Source organism: Zymoseptoria tritici, chromosome 11 (assembly GCF_000219625.1).
Source record: "Zymoseptoria tritici IPO323 chromosome 11, whole genome shotgun sequence".
Taxonomy (NCBI): domain Eukaryota; kingdom Fungi; phylum Ascomycota; class Dothideomycetes; order Mycosphaerellales; family Mycosphaerellaceae; genus Zymoseptoria; species Zymoseptoria tritici.
Genome location: NC_018208.1, coordinates 1,319,935 through 1,340,829, shown reverse-complemented (window position 1 = coordinate 1,340,829; position 20,895 = coordinate 1,319,935). Strand labels below are relative to the sequence as shown.

The 20,895-nt window shown below is 54.6% G+C and overlaps 8 protein-coding genes across 8 annotated transcripts; 5 read left to right on the top strand and 3 right to left on the bottom strand.

Moving 5' to 3' along the window:
• Positions 1-692: 692 nt before the first annotated feature.
• Positions 693-2,791, top strand: MYCGRDRAFT_106219 (1,3-beta-glucanosyltransferase putative; the record flags this gene model as incomplete). Its single annotated transcript, XM_003848484.1, has 2 exons — positions 693-1,077; positions 1,131-2,791. The coding sequence occupies 2 exons, from the start codon at positions 947-949 to the stop codon at positions 2,623-2,625; spliced, it is 1,626 nt and encodes a 541-aa protein (XP_003848532.1).
• Positions 2,792-3,020: 229 nt separating this feature from the next.
• On the top strand, positions 3,021-4,055 carry MYCGRDRAFT_77069 (uncharacterized protein; the record flags this gene model as incomplete). Its single annotated transcript, XM_003848485.1, has 2 exons — positions 3,021-3,635; positions 3,696-4,055. 2 exons carry the CDS (start codon positions 3,069-3,071, stop codon positions 4,053-4,055), a joined length of 927 nt encoding a protein of 308 aa, XP_003848533.1.
• Positions 4,056-4,749: 694 nt separating this feature from the next.
• MYCGRDRAFT_88121 (uncharacterized protein) lies at positions 4,750-5,861 on the top strand (the record flags this gene model as incomplete). Its single annotated transcript, XM_003848486.1, has 3 exons — positions 4,750-4,989; positions 5,195-5,389; positions 5,481-5,861. The coding sequence occupies 3 exons, from the start codon at positions 4,750-4,752 to the stop codon at positions 5,859-5,861; spliced, it is 816 nt and encodes a 271-aa protein (XP_003848534.1).
• A 2,519-nt stretch (positions 5,862-8,380) lies between these two features.
• Positions 8,381-10,603, top strand: MYCGRDRAFT_111338 (uncharacterized protein; the record flags this gene model as incomplete). Its single annotated transcript, XM_003848487.1, has 5 exons — positions 8,381-8,630; positions 8,690-9,158; positions 9,211-9,528; positions 10,072-10,241; positions 10,317-10,603. 5 exons carry the CDS (start codon positions 8,381-8,383, stop codon positions 10,340-10,342), a joined length of 1,233 nt encoding a protein of 410 aa, XP_003848535.1.
• Positions 10,604-10,842: 239 nt separating this feature from the next.
• Positions 10,843-12,758, bottom strand: TAN (tannase precursor; the record flags this gene model as incomplete). The annotated part of the gene is made up of 4 exons (XM_003848402.1): positions 10,843-11,922; positions 11,989-12,285; positions 12,347-12,438; positions 12,506-12,758. 4 exons carry the CDS (start codon positions 12,756-12,758, stop codon positions 10,843-10,845), a joined length of 1,722 nt encoding a protein of 573 aa, XP_003848450.1.
• A 699-nt stretch (positions 12,759-13,457) lies between these two features.
• Positions 13,458-14,074, bottom strand: MYCGRDRAFT_101652 (uncharacterized protein; the record flags this gene model as incomplete). Its single annotated transcript, XM_003848401.1, has 3 exons — positions 13,458-13,644; positions 13,698-13,826; positions 13,882-14,074. The coding sequence occupies 2 exons, from the start codon at positions 14,008-14,010 to the stop codon at positions 13,722-13,724; spliced, it is 234 nt and encodes a 77-aa protein (XP_003848449.1).
• Positions 14,075-15,687: 1,613 nt separating this feature from the next.
• MYCGRDRAFT_106214 (uncharacterized protein) lies at positions 15,688-16,327 on the bottom strand (the record flags this gene model as incomplete). Its single annotated transcript, XM_003848400.1, has 2 exons — positions 15,688-16,004; positions 16,116-16,327. 2 exons carry the CDS (start codon positions 16,261-16,263, stop codon positions 15,844-15,846), a joined length of 309 nt encoding a protein of 102 aa, XP_003848448.1.
• Positions 16,328-19,047: 2,720 nt separating this feature from the next.
• Positions 19,048-20,631, top strand: MYCGRDRAFT_50144 (uncharacterized protein; the record flags this gene model as incomplete). The annotated part of the gene is made up of 2 exons (XM_003848488.1): positions 19,048-19,641; positions 19,828-20,631. The coding sequence occupies 2 exons, from the start codon at positions 19,048-19,050 to the stop codon at positions 20,629-20,631; spliced, it is 1,398 nt and encodes a 465-aa protein (XP_003848536.1).
• Between the last annotated feature and the right edge of the window lie 264 nt (positions 20,632-20,895).

The window sequence follows — 20,895 nt, the reverse complement described above, 5'->3', positions numbered from 1 at the left end:
GTCGCTGACGCAAACCACACTATCGGCTTCGCCACGTCGAACGACGACGTTGTCTTGGACTGAACAGCAGGCCTCAGCGTATTCAAAGCACTTACCAGACCAGAGCGCCAAGGTGACAACGGTGATCTAGCGGCGTTCTCCAAATTGATTCAGAAAAACCCGAATCGAACTTCGCACGCCTCGAGTATGTCGAAATGCAACGTCGGGGGCTGTGCAGTCCGAGTTTTCGAACTCTTCATGAACACTTTGCGCGAATCAATATCTCGGGCTCATCTTCCTCCGGTGGCGACCATCACCACACTCACAGCGAACCAAATCGCATCCTACAAAGATCTTCACAGTAGAATTCAAAGCGTTGAGCCAAGCAACGCGGCCCGTCAACATGGTAGACAGGAATAGTTCGCCACGTAATGCTGCCAGTCCTCGTATCACGTGATACAAGGCGAGCAATTCGATCTCTATGCGCGCGCGTAGACGGCAAAGGAGGGTTTCGTATTTGTGTAGGAAGTCTTCTGCCGGATATCCGAGCGGAAAGAGGTTGTTTCGCGCGTTGCAAGATGAAGGCCAATGAAAATTCACATCCGTCGCAGCTCTACTTTTGCGCTTGGACCAGAATTGGTTAGACAGAGGGCGGCGAACGCGTAAGATTACCCTTGGCCACGGCTTGTCTCCTTAACAACATCTCTTGTGTCGTCCATTTCACTCCTTGTCGAAGACTTGCCACTTCTTGTTCATCGCTCTTTCTCCCTTGGCAGTTCGTGCTACATTCTAATATCTTGTATTGACCTCTTCACACACTCGCTAAAGCTCCAGGATTGTATCGCCGCGTGCACTGGTGCATTTCCGCGCGTACAGCATCATTTGATCCACCCCTGCCTTCATCGGCTAGATCTTCACCTTTCACCAAGACCTCGACTCGTACCACAAACACCAACACTCCGTCAATATGAGATCATTCGGACTCGCTACGGCGACCATTGCGGCCAGCAACTTCATCGCCAGCACTGTCGCGCAGGACCTGCCCTCGATCGTGATCAAGGGCTCCAAGTTCTTCTACGAGAACAATGGCACACAGTTGTAAGAGCACGGCATGGTTGGACCGCAAGACATCAGCGCTAACACATCATCAGCTTCATGAAGGGTGTCGCATACCAGCAGGAGTACGCGGGCAACGGCTCGACCACCTCCAGCGATAACACATACACCGACCCTCTCGCCGATGCGTCCACATGCCAGCGCGATATTCCATACCTGCAAGAGCTCCAAACCAACACGATCCGTGTTTACTCCATCAACCCCGATGCCGACCACGACGAGTGCATGACTGCATTGGCCAAAGCTGGCATCTATGTCGTCGCTGATCTGTCCGCGCCCATCGCCGGTGGCTCCATCAACCGCAACATGCCGACATGGGACGATGCGCTCTACTCGCGCTACACCGCTGTCGTGGACAGCATGGCAAAATACACCAACACTCTCGGTTTCTTCGCCGGTAATGAGGTCTCCAACGCTGTGAACAACACCGAGGCCAGTGCGTTCGTCAAGGCCGCTGTGCGCGACACCAAGGCATACATCAAGTCAAACAACCTTCGCACCATCGGTGTTGGTTATGCTACCAACGACGATGCCGACATTCGCGTGAACATGGCGGATTTCTTCAACTGCGGCGACCAGAGCTCTGCTATTGACTTTTGGGGATACAACATCTACTCGTGGTGCGGTGACTCTTCCTACCAAAAGTCCGGCTATGACGTCCGCACCAAGGAATTCTCTTCTTACTCCGTGCCCGTCTTCTTCGCTGAGTACGGTTGCAACGAGGTCGAACCCCGCGAGTTTGGCGACATCTCCGCGCTCTACGGTCCGCAGATGGCTCCAGTGTGGTCCGGTGGTATTGTCTACATGTACTTCGAGGAAGCCAACAACTACGGTCTTGTCAAGGTCGACGGCGACTCAGTCTCTACTCTTAAAGACTTTGACAACTACAAGGCCCAGATCGCCAAGGCTAAACCATCGGGTGTCGAGATGGACTCTTACTCTCCAACCAACAGCCCTGCCGATTGCCCGACCGCAAACGACTGGAGTGCTCAGTCTTCCCCTCTCCCACCAACTCCCAACGAGGAGCTCTGTGGTTGCATGTACCAGACTCTCAGCTGTGTGGCCTCCTCCAACTTGGATTCGGAGGACTTTGGCAAAACCTTTGGCACCGTCTGCGGTCTTGGTGATGACGTCTGCGCTGGTATTGCCGCCAACGCCACCACCGGCGACTACGGCGCGTACAGCATGTGCAACTCCACCGAGCAGCTCTCGTTCGTCCTCAACCAGTACTACCTCAGCCAGAACTCCGCACAAGACGCCTGTGACTTCGATGGCGCTGCAACTCTCAAGGATTCTCAGACTCCCTCGGGTAACTGCAACAGCTTGCTCAAGGAGGCTGGCTCCGATGGTACCGGCTCTGTCAGCTCTTCACCAACTGGCGGCAAGTCCGGCTCTGGCTCCAAGTCCGGCGCGACCTCCAAGGGTGCCGCTGGATACTCTGCCAAGGCCAGCGCTGAGGTTAGCATGCTCCCAGTGTTCTTCATGGGTATGCTTGCGGTGCTTTCCGGTTGCGGCATGATTTTGTTGTAGATTGGGAGGATTAATCACTTTGGCATTTTCATGGTTGGGATTCGCGTATGTTTCTTTAGATTTGCCTGCAAAATGGCCAGAACCAGAAAGCATGGAGTAGGGTTTTATTTGTAAAGATTTCCTCACCAGGCGAGGAAAGGAATGCAATTCTGAGTTCTCATTACTGCTGTCTTTGCCATCATCTTTCCGCAATGTGCATGTCGCCTTTGGTGATCAATCGAAAGGATTCGATAGCTGTCCGTTTTTGCGAATATCATCTGAAAGACAGCGGAGCTGACTGCGGATGCGGACCTCCGAAGCGCGAGGCCCAAGCTCCTCGAAAGAAAGTCTGCGAGACCCTTCTATCATCTGCGAACCATCATCACCAAACCATCCACCGACACAACTTCATTACCTTCCACTCCACCACCAAACGGACGCATCACCCTCTCTCCACCGCCATCATGATGTCCCTTCGCGCCGCCTTCCGCGCCGCTCCACGCACAGCGACTCGCATCGCCTCACAATCACCCTCCATCCGACCCGCCTTCCAACGAACTCTCCAAGCCCGCATCCCACAACACCTCCCCCGCCTCGCCGCCTTCAGCACAACCCGCACCCGCTTCGACGAGAACTCGCAACAACTCGCCATCAAACTCGACAGCGAAATCAAAATCGAAACGGAAGAATCCAACGTCACCGCCGGCAGCGACACCAACGTCGACGCCTTTCTCGCCGAGAACCCCGATTGGAATATCGAGGACACCGCCGGCGAGCAGGATGTCTTCATCACCCGGCAGTACGAGGATGAGACGATTACCGTGCACTTCAGCATTGCGGATTTCAACTCGCAGATGATGGGCGATGAGGATATGGATTCGGCGATGGGCGATGAGGAGGATATGGAGATGCAGAGCCATGGTGCGAACTCCAAGGGCGCTATCAACCGGGGTGGCACAGCCAATGGCAACTTCAAGGTCGCGCCGGAGGATAGCGTCGCGCCTGCGGATCGGGAGGAGCTTCAAGATGAGGTATGTTATAATCGAGAACAACAGAAGCACAACCCATAGCCACTAACATATCATCAACAGGAGGACCAACCCGCCTTCCCCGTCAGCGTCAACGTCCTCATCCAACGTCCCTCCAAGGGTGCTCTGAAATTCCAACTCGTCGCCAACGACGGCGACTTCATCATCCACCAGCTCTCGCAAATTCCCGCCTCCACCGGCAACGGGTCCGCAGCCAACCTCCTCCGCGCACACCAGGAGACCGCCTACGCCGGTCCGCCATTCCAGCAGCTCGACGAGGAGGTGCAGGGAATTTTGGAGAGCTATCTGACCGCGAGGGGCATCACCAGCCATTTGGCGCAGTTTGTGCCTGATTACATTGACGTCAAGGAGCAGAAGGAGTATCTTGGGTGGTTGGGACGGGTGAAGGAGTTTGTGGAGTAAGAGTCGAACACTCGAAGAAGAGAGCATGAGGAATATCAGAGGGAAAGTGTAGGACCGGTGGGAGAAGGAGAAGGGAGTACGGTAGGAGCTAGAGCCGACTTCTACCATGCTGTGTACGAGAGCAAAGTCGACAGTCTGTACAAGGAATATTGCATGTGCCCGGCGTATCAGTCAAGCTTGCTTTCGATGTAGTTTTATTCGGCCTTCTGCTATATACCTTTGAGGACAAGCCAGAAATGAACCTCTCCACTACCACTTCTCGGCAGAGCGTTGCTTACAACTCATGTCTCGAGCAATGAACCTACCTACTCGCATCCATCAAAGGTCAATTCGACGTTGGCACGGTAGGGTAGTGGTGTGTGTCGTCAATCACATGAAAGGCGCCGCTATGTTTTCTCTCTCCGCGATGACGCGTGAGATCGTCTTCCATTCTCTACACTACGAAGGAGAGGGATCGAAGGATCAACAACATCCTACACAACACGGCGACGACACGTCCCGTCTCCCACTCTATCCAGATTTTCCAACGGATTCTCACCTCCTCGTCTTGCCCGTTCCTCCCAATCCTTCAAGTACCCTTCATCCACCCTTAACCCTAAGACCTCATCCACCCTCAAGCCAACCCTAAGACCTCATCCAACCCACCCCCAGAACCCACCCCAACCCTAAGCAACCTACCTACCTAAAGAAAAGAATGCTTCCCCCCTCCTCATCCTCCAACGAATCCTCCAACTTCGACACTTTCCGCGACTGCATCTCAACAAGCATCATCTCGGCACTCGCCCCTCAGGGTAGTGGTGACAGTGGAAAAAAGACGAAGAAGAGAGTGAAAGGGAGGAAGAATGAAATCAAACCTGTGGCGAATTTGAAGACGCGGGAGGAAGAAGAGGAGGAAACTGGACGGTTGGTGGGGGAGGTGGGGGAGTTTGTTGAGGTGAGTTTCTTACCTTTTCCTGAGTTGGAGGACGGGGGTTGCGGTGGTTATGTGGTGTTGGAGACGGCGGTGGTGTTGGTCGTGGTGATGTCGTGGTACTGTGAAATCCGGTCGATTGATGGTGTTGTTGCTGCTCGGTGGTAGGAGAGGGAGAGTTGCTGAGCGTCAAGGGGAAAGCACATGCTGAAAACGATTCGATTCCTAGTACATCGCCGAAGAAATCTTCCTCGCACTTCCGACAGAACTACGAACGCTCTCCTACGCGGCCATTCAATCCGACTCGAAGCTATCAGAAAAGTACAGCTCAAGCTTTTCGACCACGGACGTCGAACTTCTGACCGACGCAATGCCCCCTTCAATAGCCGACTCCCTAACAACCTACACCCTGCTCTCCTCCCCCGTAAGCAAGCCCAAACTCCAGAAAACCCCGGCTCATCCCTCAGCCTATCCTTACACCTCTAGCAACCGCCCAATCGCTGACCACTCCGTAGTCCCACCTCCCCACCTTCCTCGCTCCCCCCATCCAATCCTACATCTCCACCACCACCTCCCCCCCACCAACTTACACCCCCTCCCTCCTCACCTCCCGCCCCTCCAGTTGCGAAATCTGCTCCCGCGACCACCTCCCCCTAACATACCACCACCTCATCCCCCGGAGCGTGGCGGACAAAGCGGTGAAAAGGGGTTGGTGCGAGGAGTGGGAGAGGGGGAAAGTGGCGTGGCTGTGTCGGGCGTGTCATAGTTTCGTGCATGGATTGTGTTCGAATGAGGAGTTGGCGAGGAGTTGGGGGGATGTGGAGGCGTTGATGGGGAGGGAGGATGTACGGAGGTGGGCGGGGTGGGTGGGGAGGGTGAGGTGGAAGAGTCGGTGATTGAGTGGCGGGAAGGGAGGGTGGGTGGAAGACGGGGTGGAGGGAAGACGGGGTGGAGGGAGCAGGGAGGTTGAGGCCGAGTCGGAGGGTAGAGGGCTGGTCATGCGGTATGAGATGGAGATGATGTTTGTGAGGCTGATGGCTTGTACTTTACCGACCGCAGTAAAGCTGGCAAGGCTGAGTAGAGGCAGGGAATTGTACAAACAATACAGACCATCGCTCGTAAGGCTGAGCTTCGAGAGGAACACGAAGCTACCAACCCATGTGCTCGTAGGGCTGAGTGCAGATAGGCAGGATGGTGGTATCAGCGATGCAAGCGCTGCAACCGATGTAAGCGATGTAAGCGTACCTGGCAGGGCTGAAGGAGCTGCATGCAGCTTCGAAGAAGCTGTAGCGGATATAGCTCTGAAGCTGGCCCGCTGCATCTGGAACTCTCCGTATGGGATCGCGGAGGTCGTGATGGCATGACGATGACCGAGTTTTGGTTTTGCTCCACTGGTATGGCGTGCTTCGGATGGTGATGGCTAGGTCGTATCAATGTAAGAGGACGATGTGCCTCCGCACTCGGAGGGAGGTTGGTGTAGTAGTGTTGGTTGCGTAGCATCGTGACCCTCGTACTCTTTGCGAGGAGGTAACGCATTAGGTAGCTTCATCAAAGCTAAATGGACAAGAACCATGACTCCACGTGTCAGTGCTACCAGTGGCTTGTCAGATTGCGTCTTCCAGTCTTCGGGAATAATCGAAGGAGCGGCAAGGCTGGCTACCAGAGGAGCAAGTGGTACAGCCTCTCTCACTCAGCTGAGATACGTTCCGCCCAAACGGGCAGGAAGACCGGAAGCCACTCCGCTCGTCATTGGTGCGAAACAGGAAGTCGTTGCGCCTTGAGATGTTAGAGTTGGCGGGGTGTCTGCTTGCTTGCTTGTTGCGGAGCGTTCGCACATGGTTGTTGCGCGTGGTGGAAGTACGTATCGCACTGCCCATTTAGCGATGGTGTTGTCTCGTAGGGCTGCATGGTCATGATGGAGGCGCAAAGCTAGTGGACGCGTGCCGTTGATGGCGTCCGGTCTCTCGGTTCGTGCGGGGTTACGATTCGCTGAATGGATATTCTGTGATGGTGAGTTCTCGATGAGATCGATTCGGTGCCGTGGTGTTTCTTGTTCCATTACCCCACACGCCGTGGTCGGAGGTTTCATCGAGGCGTGGCATGGGATGTTGTGAGTCGTGGTATAGTTTGCTGGACAATGGGTGAGTTTGATGCTCTCGCTTCGTAGTGATGTTACCGTGGTCGGTGCGATGATACCAGTAGTTAGTCCAGTCTGAGAAGTGCAACGCTTCGAGTGACAGCCGCGATGAGGAGAAGCTCGATCGAAGCTCGATTGGGTCGTAGATTGAGAACGTGATCAAGTCACTTTGTGCAGTGGATGACCACGGGCATGATGCTGTACCGAGCAGCTTGTTTGCCGTGCCTCATCATCAGCTTATCTTACCGCTGACAGGAAACTCGTCATGAGCAGGTCGTCAAGACTCCTTGCCAGAAAGAAAGCAAGTCTCCATGCAAGCACGGAGATGGCGTCGTTGTACAGACGAAAGCAGCATGCCACAGCATCCGTGCCTCGTAGGAGCCGGACACGTGGGAGCCGTGGTCGCAACTCATGATGCGGCTCGAACAGGGAGACCAGTCATGTCGAAGCGACATCGTCAATTCATTCCGTCGAGGATAGAAGTCAGCCCTGGTCTTGGCCATGGGCGTTTGTACACGGCAGGAGTAGTGTCCTTTTAGCAGTCGTTGTGGCTTCGGAGTCGCCGAGAGGCGTCGTAGGGCGTCTATGGTATGCCTTGTAGGGCTGAATGCAGACTCCAATCGGGGACATGATCATGGATTCTGGTGATGCTTCGTAGCGTATATGACAATCTCATTGTTGTTGTCGAGTGGTAGTCTCCGGATGATCGAAGCGAGTGCCGGGGGGCTGAGATGCGAAGTGTGGGGTCGGCGGTCGTCAGCCGCACGAGACGAGACGACCGAGCCACGCAATCGACGTATGCACTGCACTGCACTGCACGGACTGGCTACACGTCTACACTCATCCCAAGTCTCTCTCCTAACGATACCACCTACGATCCGCATCGCCTGAGAGAGAAAACTCCCATTTCGACCGTTTGGGACTCGACCCGCAAGCCATCTTGAAGCTTCAGCCTCGCCCGGAAGATTGACCGCATCGCATCTCGACTCCATCATACCTTACCCCACCTCATTCCACGAAACACTGTGACGCAGCTGAGATTCCCCCTCGACCCTGGAACTGGACTGACATCTCGAGTCTACGGTATACACCTCCCAAAGAGCATAAATACTCGACCGATCGCCGCTCGTCTTTCCACTTTCCATCCGTCCAACAGCGGCGCATTGCCGCGTACAGCCGTCATCGTCAAACTCGAAATCACTCATTGACCTCATACACCACTCATACCCACCACTGCTATACAGCATCGACGTCCAAGACAAGACAAAACCAGCCAAGATGTCGGGTTTCCCAGGCCAGAACTACCACAATCAGGCTGGCTACCCGCCGCCGCAGCCGTACAACAATGGTTATCCTCCGCCTCAGCAATATCAACAGCCATATGGGCAACCTCCTCCACCACAGCAGTACGGCAGCTATGGCGGGCCCCCACCTCCACCACAATATGGCGGCTATCAACAGCCTCCACCGCCGCAGCAATATGGAGCTCCACCTCCACAGCAATTCCAGCAGCAGCGTCCACCTCAGGGTGAGATATTTCCTGACGATCATCATTGACGACAGCATGCTCACCTCGTTCTACCACAGGCTACAACCGACCACCCCCTCCTCCTCAATCACAACAAAACTTCGGCCACGGCGCGCCATCGGGCTACACATTCCAATACTCCGCCTGTACCGGTCGCCGCAAGGCCCTCCTCATCGGCATCAACTACTTTGGTCAAAAGGGTCAGCTGCGCGGCTGTATCAACGATGTCAAAAACATGTCGGAATATCTCAACGGGCACTTTGGATACAAGAGAGAGGATATGGTCACTTTGACAGATGACCAGCAGAACCCAATGAGTCAGCCTACCAAGGCGAACATCTTACGAGCTATGAGCTGGCTGGTGAAAGATGCGAGGCCCAACGACTCCCTCTTCTTTCACTATTCCGGTCATGGCGGACAAACGAAAGATTTGGATGGTGACGAGGAAGATGGATACGATGAGGTCATCTACCCAGTCGACTTTAGGCAGGTCGGCCACATTGTGGACGATGAGATGCACCGTATCATGTATGATGAGAATGCCAGACACCGAAAAGCTTCCCGCACTAACAGTCTGCAGGGTCAACCCCCTCCAACCCGGCGTCCGCCTCACCGCCATCTTCGACTCCTGCCACTCCGGCTCCGCCCTCGACCTTCCCTACATTTACTCCACCCAAGGCGTCCTCAAAGAACCCAACCTCGCCAAAGAAGCCGGCCAAGGCCTGTTGGGCATCGTATCGTCCTACGCGCGCGGCGACCTCGGCGGCATGGCGTCCACCGCCATGGGACTCTTCAAGAAAGCCACCGGCGGACGGGACACCTACGAGAGGAATTTGCAGACCAAGACGTCGCCCGCCGACGTCATCATGTGGAGTGGCAGCAAGGACTCGCAGACTTCGTATGTGCCTTATCATGATCCCCCTTCTACACCTGACTACCCTGCTTTTGATTATGAGTTTGAGCATGAGCGCCGCGGCTCGAGAACGCCGAGGTTGAGTGCTTCCTCGTCCTTTTTTCCGATGCGTCCGCCGAGATATGTCGATCGGCTTAATCTGAGATGACATGGCGGATGTTGAGGTTGGAGGGGTGAATCGAACTTAGCAAGGCGTTTTCGGCTGGTGGGCTTTGACATTTGCAGCGTTCAAGCGAGCATCATTTTAGCGAGCGAGCGCATTTTAGCGAGCGAGCGGGCGAGTGGGATCTGGGAAAAAGCGATCGAGCCAAACTTGTAACCTAACACTTTCTTGACGTCCTTCTACCTCAAAGAGCCCTTCTACGGGCGGCTTCGAGGCGGAGGGACGACGGGTTGCGTTGGCTCGATTGGCTTTATCCCCATGCCCTGCCCTGCCCTCTCCTCCCCCTGCCCTCCCCACCTACACACCCACACCCACATGAGATAACAAGACGGGACTCATGCTGACATTTTGTGATTACTCTCTAGCGCGGACGCCAACATCGCCAACCAAGCGACAGGAGCCATGTCCTGGGCCTTCATCACGGCGCTGAAGAAGAACCCCCAGCAGAGTTATGTGCAGTTGCTCAACTCGATCCGGGATGAGTTGGAGGCGAAGTATAGTCAGAAACCGCAGTTGAGTTGTAGTCATCCTTTGGGTAAGTGGAGCTCTTTTTGGGGGTTTGGTTGGTGGGGAGGTTGAGTGGAGTCGCTGACTGATTGGGTGTCTACAGATACGAATTTGTTGTATGTGATGTGAGTGAGGAGGGAATTTCACGAGGTGATGAAGGTGGGCATGTATGAGGTAAGGATGGGTTGGGTGGAGACAGTACTGAGAGGTAGGAATCGACACTCAGAGCCTTGGGATGAATGGCAGTGGATGAGCGGCTTTGATTTCTCGCGATGGAGCGAACGGAACAGGCGCAATAGATCACGATGGTGTGCTTGGAGATGAGTAAACCGCGAGAGCTGCTGGTCTGGTATCAAAACAGGTCTGGTATCATAAGCATTTGTTTCCCATTATTCTTGTCTCCGGTATCCAGTTCACATATTCCCTACAATTTCCAACTATATACAAGTGACAACTTCCAAAATCCAGTCCAGCCAAGTCTCCCATCCTTCCCTCCGCCATCCCTAACACACACCCATCCTCCCCCTCGCAACCTCCCCCTCGCAACCTCCCCCTCGCAACCTCCCCCTCGCAACCTCCCCCTCGCAACCTCACCCTCCCTTCCCCCCTCCCTCAACCGCCACCCCAACTTACAACTCATCATGCCCCTCCCTCTCCCCAACCAACCCCCCCGGAAACCCCTCCTCACACCTCCAACTCCCCTCCTCATTCACATCCCCCACCCCATCCCAAACCCCCACCCTCGGCCACGCACAAACCACCCGTCCCCTCACCACCTCCGGCGGACTGCCATCCATACCCGGTAACTGCACGGTCCCCAATTTCTCCGGCGCGACTCCCTTTTCCACCCACTCCACCAGACTATTGAAAGCGGTGAGCGGGAAAGGCCCAGGACCGCCGAAACAATGCGCTAGGCCGGGGACTTCGAAGTGGCGCATGAAGTCTTTAATACTGCTAGAGGAGGAGGAGGAGGAGGTGTGGGCTGCGACCCGCTCGTGGTAGTCGATGGTGCCGTTGGGAGGAATGAGTTGATCGGCCAATCCATGCCAGGTGAGGATTTTCCCGCCACTTTGCTTGAAAGTGCGGAGGTCGGGGATCGCGGAGTCCATGAGGGAGTGGTATTCATCTTGTGAGATCTTGAGTATATCGAGGAATTTGGAATCCGTGTCGATGGAAGAGAGGTCGTAGGAGGGGTCGCGGAGGATCCAATTTCGGATCCAGTCGGCGGAAATGGGGAATGGGTCGGATTTGCAGTCGCTGGCGTCGGTGGAGGAAGGAGAGCAGGTCGTGCGGGCGAGACCTTTGTAGAGGGGGTCGGCGCCGGGGAGGAGGGAGTCCGGGGAGAGACCGTACCAGATCGGGTTCCCATCTGTGTTGTTGGGACCGCTCCAGACCACGGCTGCGATCTCCGCGGCTTGAGGGGTGATTTTACGGTCCTCACCGTCGCAGGTGTAAGGTTCCCCAACGACGGAGAAGGGGGAGAAGGTGCAGTCGCCGGGGGCGGCGATGATTCCGTCGCGGACGCCGTCGAGGTCGTCGCAGGCGGTGATGGCGAAGTCGCGGATGGCGAGGAGTTCGCAGGCGGGTGGGTGGTAATTGAGGGAAGACATGCGGACGTGGGCGTAGTATTCGGTGATGAGGAAGGTGACCCAGTTGATGGCGGGGGCGGCGGCGAGGATGCCGTTGTAGAGGGTTGGGAAGCGTTGGGCCTGTTGATAGTATCAGTGCTGTGCTGGGTAGGGAGGTGCGTAGGGAGGAGTGGGGAGGGTGCTTACCATTGTCAAACCTTGCCTTCCACCGGTACTGCAGCCTTGCCAGTAGGAGTAGGCGATGTCTTTGGCGTAGTAAGTTTCCGTCACGGATTTGGCGAGGAGGGTGAGTTCTTCTAGAGCGCGGTAGCCGAAATTTTGTAAGGCGTGGAGGTTCACGTTTCCTTTGCCTGTGAAGGCCCAGCTGGTGGAGCTGAGGGCTACGTCGGCTGGGTGTCCGTTGTAGGTGTGTCCGGTGTCTGAGTCGGCGGTGGCGTAGCCCATTCCTACACCGCCTGCGAGGGCGCCGACGTTGCCGGCGGCCTGGGAGGGAGTGTTAGTGGGTGGTCTTTTGTTGATCGGTAGGAGTAGGAGATGCTCATACCCATCCCAAACCTCCTTGTCCGAGGAATCGGCCATTCCAGTCCTCGTCTTTCAATGGCAGCCAGACTTTCACATTAATCTCATCGCCATGGCCTAGTAAACATTGATCAGCAATCTGCTCCATCTACCCTTCCATCTCTGGCAACCACCAAAAACTCACCATTATGCCCATAAGTCACCGTAACATCACAAAAATCAATCGGCTTCGGCTGCACAGGCAAAAACGGCACCGTCGGCGCCGAAGTCGCATACTCATTCCATTGCAGAACCTCCTCCGCTTTCACATTCTTGATCTCGACTCCGAGGAGGTCAGGCAGGGCTTTCCTGATCGTCGAAGCTTTGCAGGACGCCGAGACCACGCGTTCGGCGTAGAATGACACGATCGCGAGCAAGGTGAGGCGGGGATGCTGCATCGTGGCAGATATTCTTAGGTTCGCCAATTGGTGGTAGATTCGAGAAGGACGACAACAGGTGAAGTCGGTAGAAGGAGCACGACCGTATATCTTTACCGACAGCTTACCGACGTCGTTCAAAGATGCGTGCGGGTCAAGGAAAACATACTACCACACCTTAGTGTGGTAGCTCTCCGCATCGTGAAGAACTAGGTAAGGTAGTCCAGACGAGGAGTTGTGAACTCAAAATGGATCCTTGAGGATCGTCAATGTCATCCTCGCCAGCATCTTCATGGCTGCATACACAGGGCGGCCACGATGGAGTTGTTGGAGCATGAGTCCTTGGGGAGAACGACATTTTGAGAATCTGAATGTTCGTGAAGTTTTTAGTCGATGGAGTTGTTTCTGAAATTCCCGTGCGACGTGGAGTCGAAGTCGTCGACCAGCCGAGCCAGAAGCAAAGCTGTATCCGACCCGATGCCAGCTCCGATCATGAGCTCTCTGTATCCGTAGATCATCATTGTTCTGATCGCGAACTTCAGTCTGCATTGGCGCTCTCCAGGACTACAGGAGGTATACCTCAGACCGACAGACAGACCTCGATCACAGACTTGGTTGTGCATACCGACCGTTACTCGAATGAGCGGTCTGCTGCTGCTGGTCGCGGAATACTGCACCAATCAAGTGGACGTTGTCCGTGAAGAAGGAGGAGAGAGAGAACGAGAAGCAGAGATGCCTTGTACCAATTGTGTATACTATTCGCTCACCCAAACGATGACCATGGAACCACTCAGGGACAGGTCCCTCCACATCCCTCCTTCAAAACAAATCGCTGACCATCAACTCCATCCAAGAAGGACAAGACGATCCACCGGGGTGATGAATTTGCCAACACGCGGTAGTTCGGCTAAGCATGGTCAGCTTCGCAACGAAAGAAACGTGAGCCACGTGTCTTCCTACCGTTTTGCTGAAGTCGCAAACTACCTAGGGACACTTGCCCTTGCAAGTCGTGTCATAGCCATTGGTCGCCTTCTTGCAATAACAGGTCGAGCCACTCGTGTGGTAGAATCCGTAGTAACTCTCTGACGGCTAGGTATCTGGTTCAGCTGGGTTCGCGAAGAGACATGTACTACACAGATCTTACCGAGGAGTAGAAGCAACATTTGCAAAAGTTCGGTCCGCAGGCGTCGGTCGCTGGGCCGGGCTTCTGAGCGAGAGCGAGCGGCAGGCCGGCGAGAGAGACGATGGCCGTGGCGACGTGAGCGAAGCGCATTGTAGCGGAGACCCCTGTTGCTGCGGTGTATGAAAGTGTGGAAATATGTCGTTGCAGTGTGTGGCGGATTCGTGCGGTTGCAGTGTGTAGATGTGTCGTTTAGTGTTGGGCAAAGGCGGAGATTCGCAAGGAATATATATATTTTGGGATTGCAGGCATGTCTCGCCTCGTGTCTACCTTACTGGACTAGGGATGTTCCTCCACAATCCACACTGTGTCCATACACGTGTATATACACGTGGAGAGCGTGTATGTAAGAAGACGTCGCTTCCGTCCACAGCAGATCGGTATACGCTTTGCCCAATTAGGAAGGAGTGGATACCAATGACCCCGGATATAACCTATATCGACGCGCAAAGTGCCCGAATCTAGCCTCGCAGGGGTTATCTCCCTTACGTCCACCCTGTGTACGTAGTGGATTCCACCGTGTATATACGCAGAAATCTTCCATCCACGGTGGAAGAACATCCCTATACTGGACGCAATCCTCTGCGATGTTCCCTGTCCGGGTGCATGCTCGTGCATCGTACTGATTGCCAGTCCCCTGCGGATAGGAAGCATCGGAAGGGTCGGCCAAGGGGGCTGTGTTCGTCGATCGACAAGGAATCCTTGAACCGTATGATCCGGCTTCGTCATCGCGCGGCGGCGACACATGCATCGACCAAAAAGACATTGTCAGTGGAGAGTTCTTCGAGAGTTAGCAAGAAGAAGAGATGCCATGCATCGATTGTATCCCATCATTCCTTCTCATTTGACAAGCCTTGAAGCAGTCCAGGACAAGTTCCTGTCCAACTCTTCGAACCAGGACCCTCACCATCAACTTGATCACGAGACAGAACGTTCCACTCGTGTGCCGGAAGCCCGCAATGCCCAAGAATAGTAATCAAGTCAAATATGGTCGGTCATCCTCGTAACCAGAACACGTGAACGACAACTCTCACCCACCCCCTTGACATGTCCCTAGTACTTACCCGGGCAACTCTCAATATGACCACTGCCGTCGGCCTTGTGGCAAACACAAGATGTCCCAGCGTCATCCGGAATGAGGAGGCCGTGGTAGGGGTCTCCTGGCTTTGAGTCTGGTCAGATATTCGTCGTTGGCGATGACGACAAGTGGACTGTAGGTCTGACCACCGTGAACAGGCAGCATTTGCGATTATTGGCTACGCAGATGTTGGCCAGAGCGAGCGGCAATGCGGCGAGGGAGAAGAGGAGGGCGGCGGCGTGGGCGAAGCATTGTTGCGGGAGCTGGCTGTTGAGGGTATGGAAGTTTGTGCTTGAAGGGTTGTGTTCGGGTGTGTCCTTGCAAGGTGTGTTATCTGCCGCAGGTAGGATCCGGCGCGTGAATGTCGGGCCTGAGGTGAGAAGCACAGAGGACGAAAGAGACTGGACACTGCGGATAGGGGTATATTTTGAGGTGACAGGCATCTGTTTCCTTCGTGTCTGCACAATCCTCTACCATCTTCCCTCCATGCTCACGGATGAGACTGGAAGCACCACAGGTCAAATCCCCGAAGTTGAAAAGTGTATCGGAAAGGTCAGCAATGAGGCTGGCCAATTCATCAACATGGCATCCCTGGACTTCATGATCAGCGTCGTCATTGCATGAATCCAAGCACACCTGTCTAAAAGAGCACGACGGACTGCTGGTAGCTGTGCACCAGCGTGAAAAATCGCCGACGCAGGGAACATCAATGCTTTCAGGTTGACTGCGTCATAGGTCTGGTATCCTCTCATCGACCCCCTCGCTAATGTTACAACTGTTTTCCCTCCTTCAACTGATCATCTCATCATCCTCCCGATCAATCCGTCCTTCTTCCACCTCGTGAAGCTCTACTTCCTAGCCTCCTTCGCAGCATCCTCGGTCTTGCGAGCCGCCTCGTTCTTCGCGTTCTCGGCCTTGCGGGCAGCGTCGTCCTTGACATCTTCGGCCTTGCGCTGGGCTTCCTTTGCGCCGCCGGCGACGGTCTCCTTGGCTTTCTCCGTGGCGGACTCTGTTGGTTGAGGTGTCAGCTTTGGTTGATGATGGCAATGATGGATGATGGGCAGAGACGGCGTTGATGACGTGGGATGTTTGCAGGGATGTGGATTCGCCAGTGACTTACCAGTCGCCTCGATACCCTGGACGATCTTCTGCGAGACGGCCTTGTCGGCGGTCTTGATGGTGTCTTTGGCGGCCTCAACGGCGCTCTTCTGCACGCGCACCGAGGTGCTGAAGAGGCGGGACTGGCGGAGGAGAGTTTGGCGGAACATGTTGATGGATTGGATGTGTTTTGGTGTGGTGTAGGTGATTGTCTTGTTGATAGATTGATTGATGGTGTGTGATTGTCGAGTTGAGTTGAAGAGAAGCAACGGTGAAGTGGCTGGTGGAGGTGGAGTGCAGGTGCATTTGCTTTGCTGTTGATGTCATCTTTCATCAGAGCTCCTCGGGCAAGAAGCTCCACAAAACAAACGCCTCTTTCACGTGGCAGAGCAATGGACCAACGTGGAAACATCGTCACTCTATATTGAGCCTCACTTCGGGGGAAGTCTGTTCATATGGCTAGACGACGGCATAGCTGGTGGGAAAGTCAAAACCATCGCGGCTGCGTTGAGTGGTGTGGATATGTATATGGCATTCCTTCCTTCCTTCTTAGATCTCAATGCTCCCCATCTACACTTCACCTTCCTCCTCCACCCCAGTCCTAACTTTCGAATCCCACTGCTCAACCCTCGTGGATGCAAGCTCCAACTCAAATCTATCCGGCTTGAAAGGCCACTCAAACCACGCCTTGACTAACTCCTCCAACATCTTATCCGTCATACTTCGGACCATGACATGTTCGGGATTCAATCTTCCTCCCTGTCTCGGATCTGTGATACTCGGCGCCTGCGGGATGAGGTCCTGTGCGGCATTCGGTGCAATTTTGTCGAGAGCATACGGGATCGAGGTGATTCGGTATAGGAATAATAGCTTGGCAAGCTCATTCCCGAGCTTGGAGACTTCTTGTCGATCTGCGAGGCCCGGAACGTCGAGGTCAATGGTTGATGGGACGACGTCGAGGAGGGCGACGCTTGACTCTGGGAAGAACTCTGTTGGATTTGCTTGAAGAGGCTCGAATGGACGACGGTCGTACTTGAGGTTTTGCGGGCGGGCGAAGAAGGCTGCTTGATCGGAATAGAGACCACTGTGGCCAATGTTGATCGTGTGGAAGACTTTTTGTACCGCCTTATCAAGGGCAAAGAGACGAGCGGCGATGTTGGTAATGTCCGTCTGCTTCTCCTCCCGAAGCACCACTGCGTGGGTCTCGAGGTTGACGATGCGGAGCATCGCATCGATATAAATGGCGCGGCGTTGCGTGGAAGCGGTGACGCCGTCTTCGGGCATCAATGTACCGCTGCTACGAGTGGATTGTACTTCGGCCGCGATGTGAATACTTTGCGGGTAATGCAAAGTGTCAATAAAGTGTTCAAGACCGGATGTCTTCTTCTTTCCCTTGATGACACAATCCTGAAGATCCGGCATGGATGCAATCGCATCGACGTGGGCTTCAAGCTCATCGATAGCCTTGTTGAGCGCATTCTCAGTGTGGTGGACGACGATGTAGGGGTCCTTCATCTCAAAGTCCTTTGACAGCTTCGTATTGATCGCTGGCACAATCTTTCGGTCTTTTGGAATCTTGATCCCTGCTTCATGCATCCTCTGCTTGACTTGAACATGGCCTGCGTTCGCCACCGCAGAAGATCGACTGCGTATGCCGCCAGGCTTCAGCACACTCCCCCAACGCTCAAAGTCCACAGCGGGTTTGATGCCAGCGACTTCTGTGATGTCAGAGGCGAGATCGAGCACGGCGGTCAGCTTGGACCGAAACGTCTGGTTGTATGCAATGACGGACGTTTTGGCCTTCTCTGGAACCCACCAGAGCTGCCGGACCAAGCCATACTTGTGAAGAGCATCATTCGAGAGAGCGGTAAGGGCCTGAACGAGTAGAATAGCATTGCTATCATCGGTGTGATTCGCTCGATGAGCCCACATGCCTTTGTCTCTCGCGAATCTGCGGACTAGGTTCCCTGTGAGTAGGACACTTGTGTCTAGCTGACGCAATCTTGCATCATCGTAGGCAGGATTCTGTCGCGGTGAAAATAACCTCTCATCTTCAAACAGCTTGTTGAAGTTTGTTAGAAAGATGCCAGTGTTATGAGCCCCTGTCAGAGTGGTGTGGCAGTATTTCGAATTCGGCCGATCCAGCAAAGGCTTGATGAAGGTTTCGACATAACGCTCATCGGGCTCCATCAGGATGTGCCGCTTCGGTTTGAGGAAGTTGTGTAGCTTTGCAGACCACAGGCAAGCGCCTGGGTTGACATCGATGACGGTGCATCCTTGATATGGCTTGAGAGATGGGGCGAGATATTGAAGCACATCGTCTTGGAAGAGGTCAGAAATGGTGGAGGCATCGAGTGGCTTGAAAACAAGACTTACCGCACAAACTCTCCGAGACTATGTCGACTTGCTCGGGATTGACTTGAGCACTTACGGACGGTCGTCCTCTCGGTACGGGAATGTCAAGAAGTTTGCGGAGGGTTTCATTCAAGGATTTCGAGGCGATAGCATCAGCTATCCTCTTCTTCGACATAAAAGGTCAGAACTTGTCGAGGATCAAATATGGCCAGGACGAGCGACAGATGGAGAGTTGATGATGAAAAGAAATGGTTTTGGATCGAAGAACAGATGCCATCGATCCCGTCCATCGTCTGCTGGTTTCCTGCTTAGTCATCACGAATCGACCTCGAAGCTGGAGCCTGAGGCGTGACCGTGTCTCTAGATGTCACCTTGAAACAGGAAAGGACAACTCGATTCATCTTGCCTCGGAGGACATTCAACGGGATACAAGGAAGAAGACGACTCTTTGGGAATATTAAACCCAATCTGCCGGGCTCTTGTTCTACCGCCGCCTGGCCGCCTGGGCATCTTGCCGCTGTTGCTATTCCGGGAATACCATCAATCAGATGAATGCCTGAAACATCAAGTCTGGCATCTGATCAGGACATCCATCAATCATGGCTCTTTCACGGCATCATGCCGCGCTCTCCCGACCTTTGAACGTGGAAGAGATCGTGCAAGAAGCACAAAATTTCGAGTTCAACCCAAATCGACCTCTACAGCAATGGATCCGCGCCGCCAGAATGCTCCTCACGGAAGCCACCGTCTGCGAGGACGAGGGAAACATCGCGCAGGCCTATCTCTACATCTATCGACATGCGGAATTGGTGCTGGCCAAATTGCCACAACATCCGGACTACAGAAATCCGCAGTTCAAAGCAGAGCTCTCGCAAGCGAGGAAGACGCTCCAGAAGAACCTTGTCAAAATGGAGGAGTGGAAACCTCGAATCAACCAGGAGCACGAACGATATACCAAAATTATGGCTCGCCGAGATGCAGAGAGGAGATTGACTCAAAATGAGCTGGATGAAGAAGCCGTCCATTCACATTCGCGGAGAGGCTCTTATGACATGGTTGGCGCTATGGCCTCGACAACTACTCTCAACGCCCATCAAGACCGGCGATTCGCTGTCGACTTGGCCCAGAAGGAAATTAGAAGACGAGATGCGAGCAAACGATCGACCCATCAAGCAGGCATCTCACCGCATACCGTCGCTCAAAGACGTCAAGGAATCGTCAACGACGACGACGAATACTTCCAGCAGATTGACGACGGCTTCCGCGAGGCAGGCCGTCTTCTATATGGACAGTCGAATCAATCTCGCCAAAGTTTACCGGCTCCTCAAAATTCCCAGCAACCCTCAACACGATACCCTACCGTACCTCCCAAGGAAAAGCGCATGTCAAGGCGCCCCACAAACTTCGACAACATATCATCCTACAACCTCCCTCCCCCCTCCATCCCCTCCAAACAAGCCCTCTCCCCTCCCCCTCTCCCCTCAAAAAACCCCCTCTCCGCACCCGCCCTCCCACCCAAACCCTCAACCTCAACCTCCAACCCCACCCAACGCTACACCTTCGCCCCAACAGCAACCACCGAATCCGGCTCCCCCCTCCGCCCTCTCCTCCTCCCACCATCCCTCCGTTCCTCATTCCTCAAACTAGCCTCAACAAACACCGCCCACAACCTCGAAACCTGCGGCATCCTCGCGGCGACCCTCATCTCCAACGCCCTCTTCATCACCCACCTCATCCTCCCCGAACAGACTTCCACCCCCAACACCTGCGACACCACTCCCGCCGGCGACGCCGCGCTCTTCTCTTACGTCGACTCCCACGCCCTTCTCGTGGTCGGGTGGATACACACCCATCCTTCGCAAACATGTTTCCTCTCCTCCCGTGATCTCCACACCAGCGCGGGGTATCAAGTCATGCTCCCCGAGTCCATCGCGATCGTCTGCGCGCCGGGCAAGGATCCCGACTGGGGGGTTTTCAGGTTGACGGAACCGCCTGGGTTGGACGCGATTTTGGGTTGTACGCAGACGAGCGCGTTTCATCCGCATCAGGAGGGGAGGTTGTATACGGATGCGCTTGGGGGGGTGGGACATGTGGTTGAGGGGCCGGGGTTGGAGTTTCAGGTTGTGGATTTGAGGGATGGGAGGGGTGGGGAGGAGGAGGAGATGGAAGGGGGGTGGATTTGAGGGGGGTGGATTTGAGGGGGGTGGATTTGAGGGGGGTGGAGAGAGGGTGGGTATGTTTGGAAGAGGGTAGCAGCAAGCATATGGGAATGATGTTGCAGACGACATGACGATATAGAGTTACAGGGACTGAACGCCTGCGGGAAAGTCTCGACCTGCAGACGAACAGCGAAAATGAAGCGTACGAAAGGAGAGAGTTGTTGGAGAATCATCTTCATTCATTCATAGCCGTGAGAACGGATCAACGCTCGCGCATCGCATCGCATC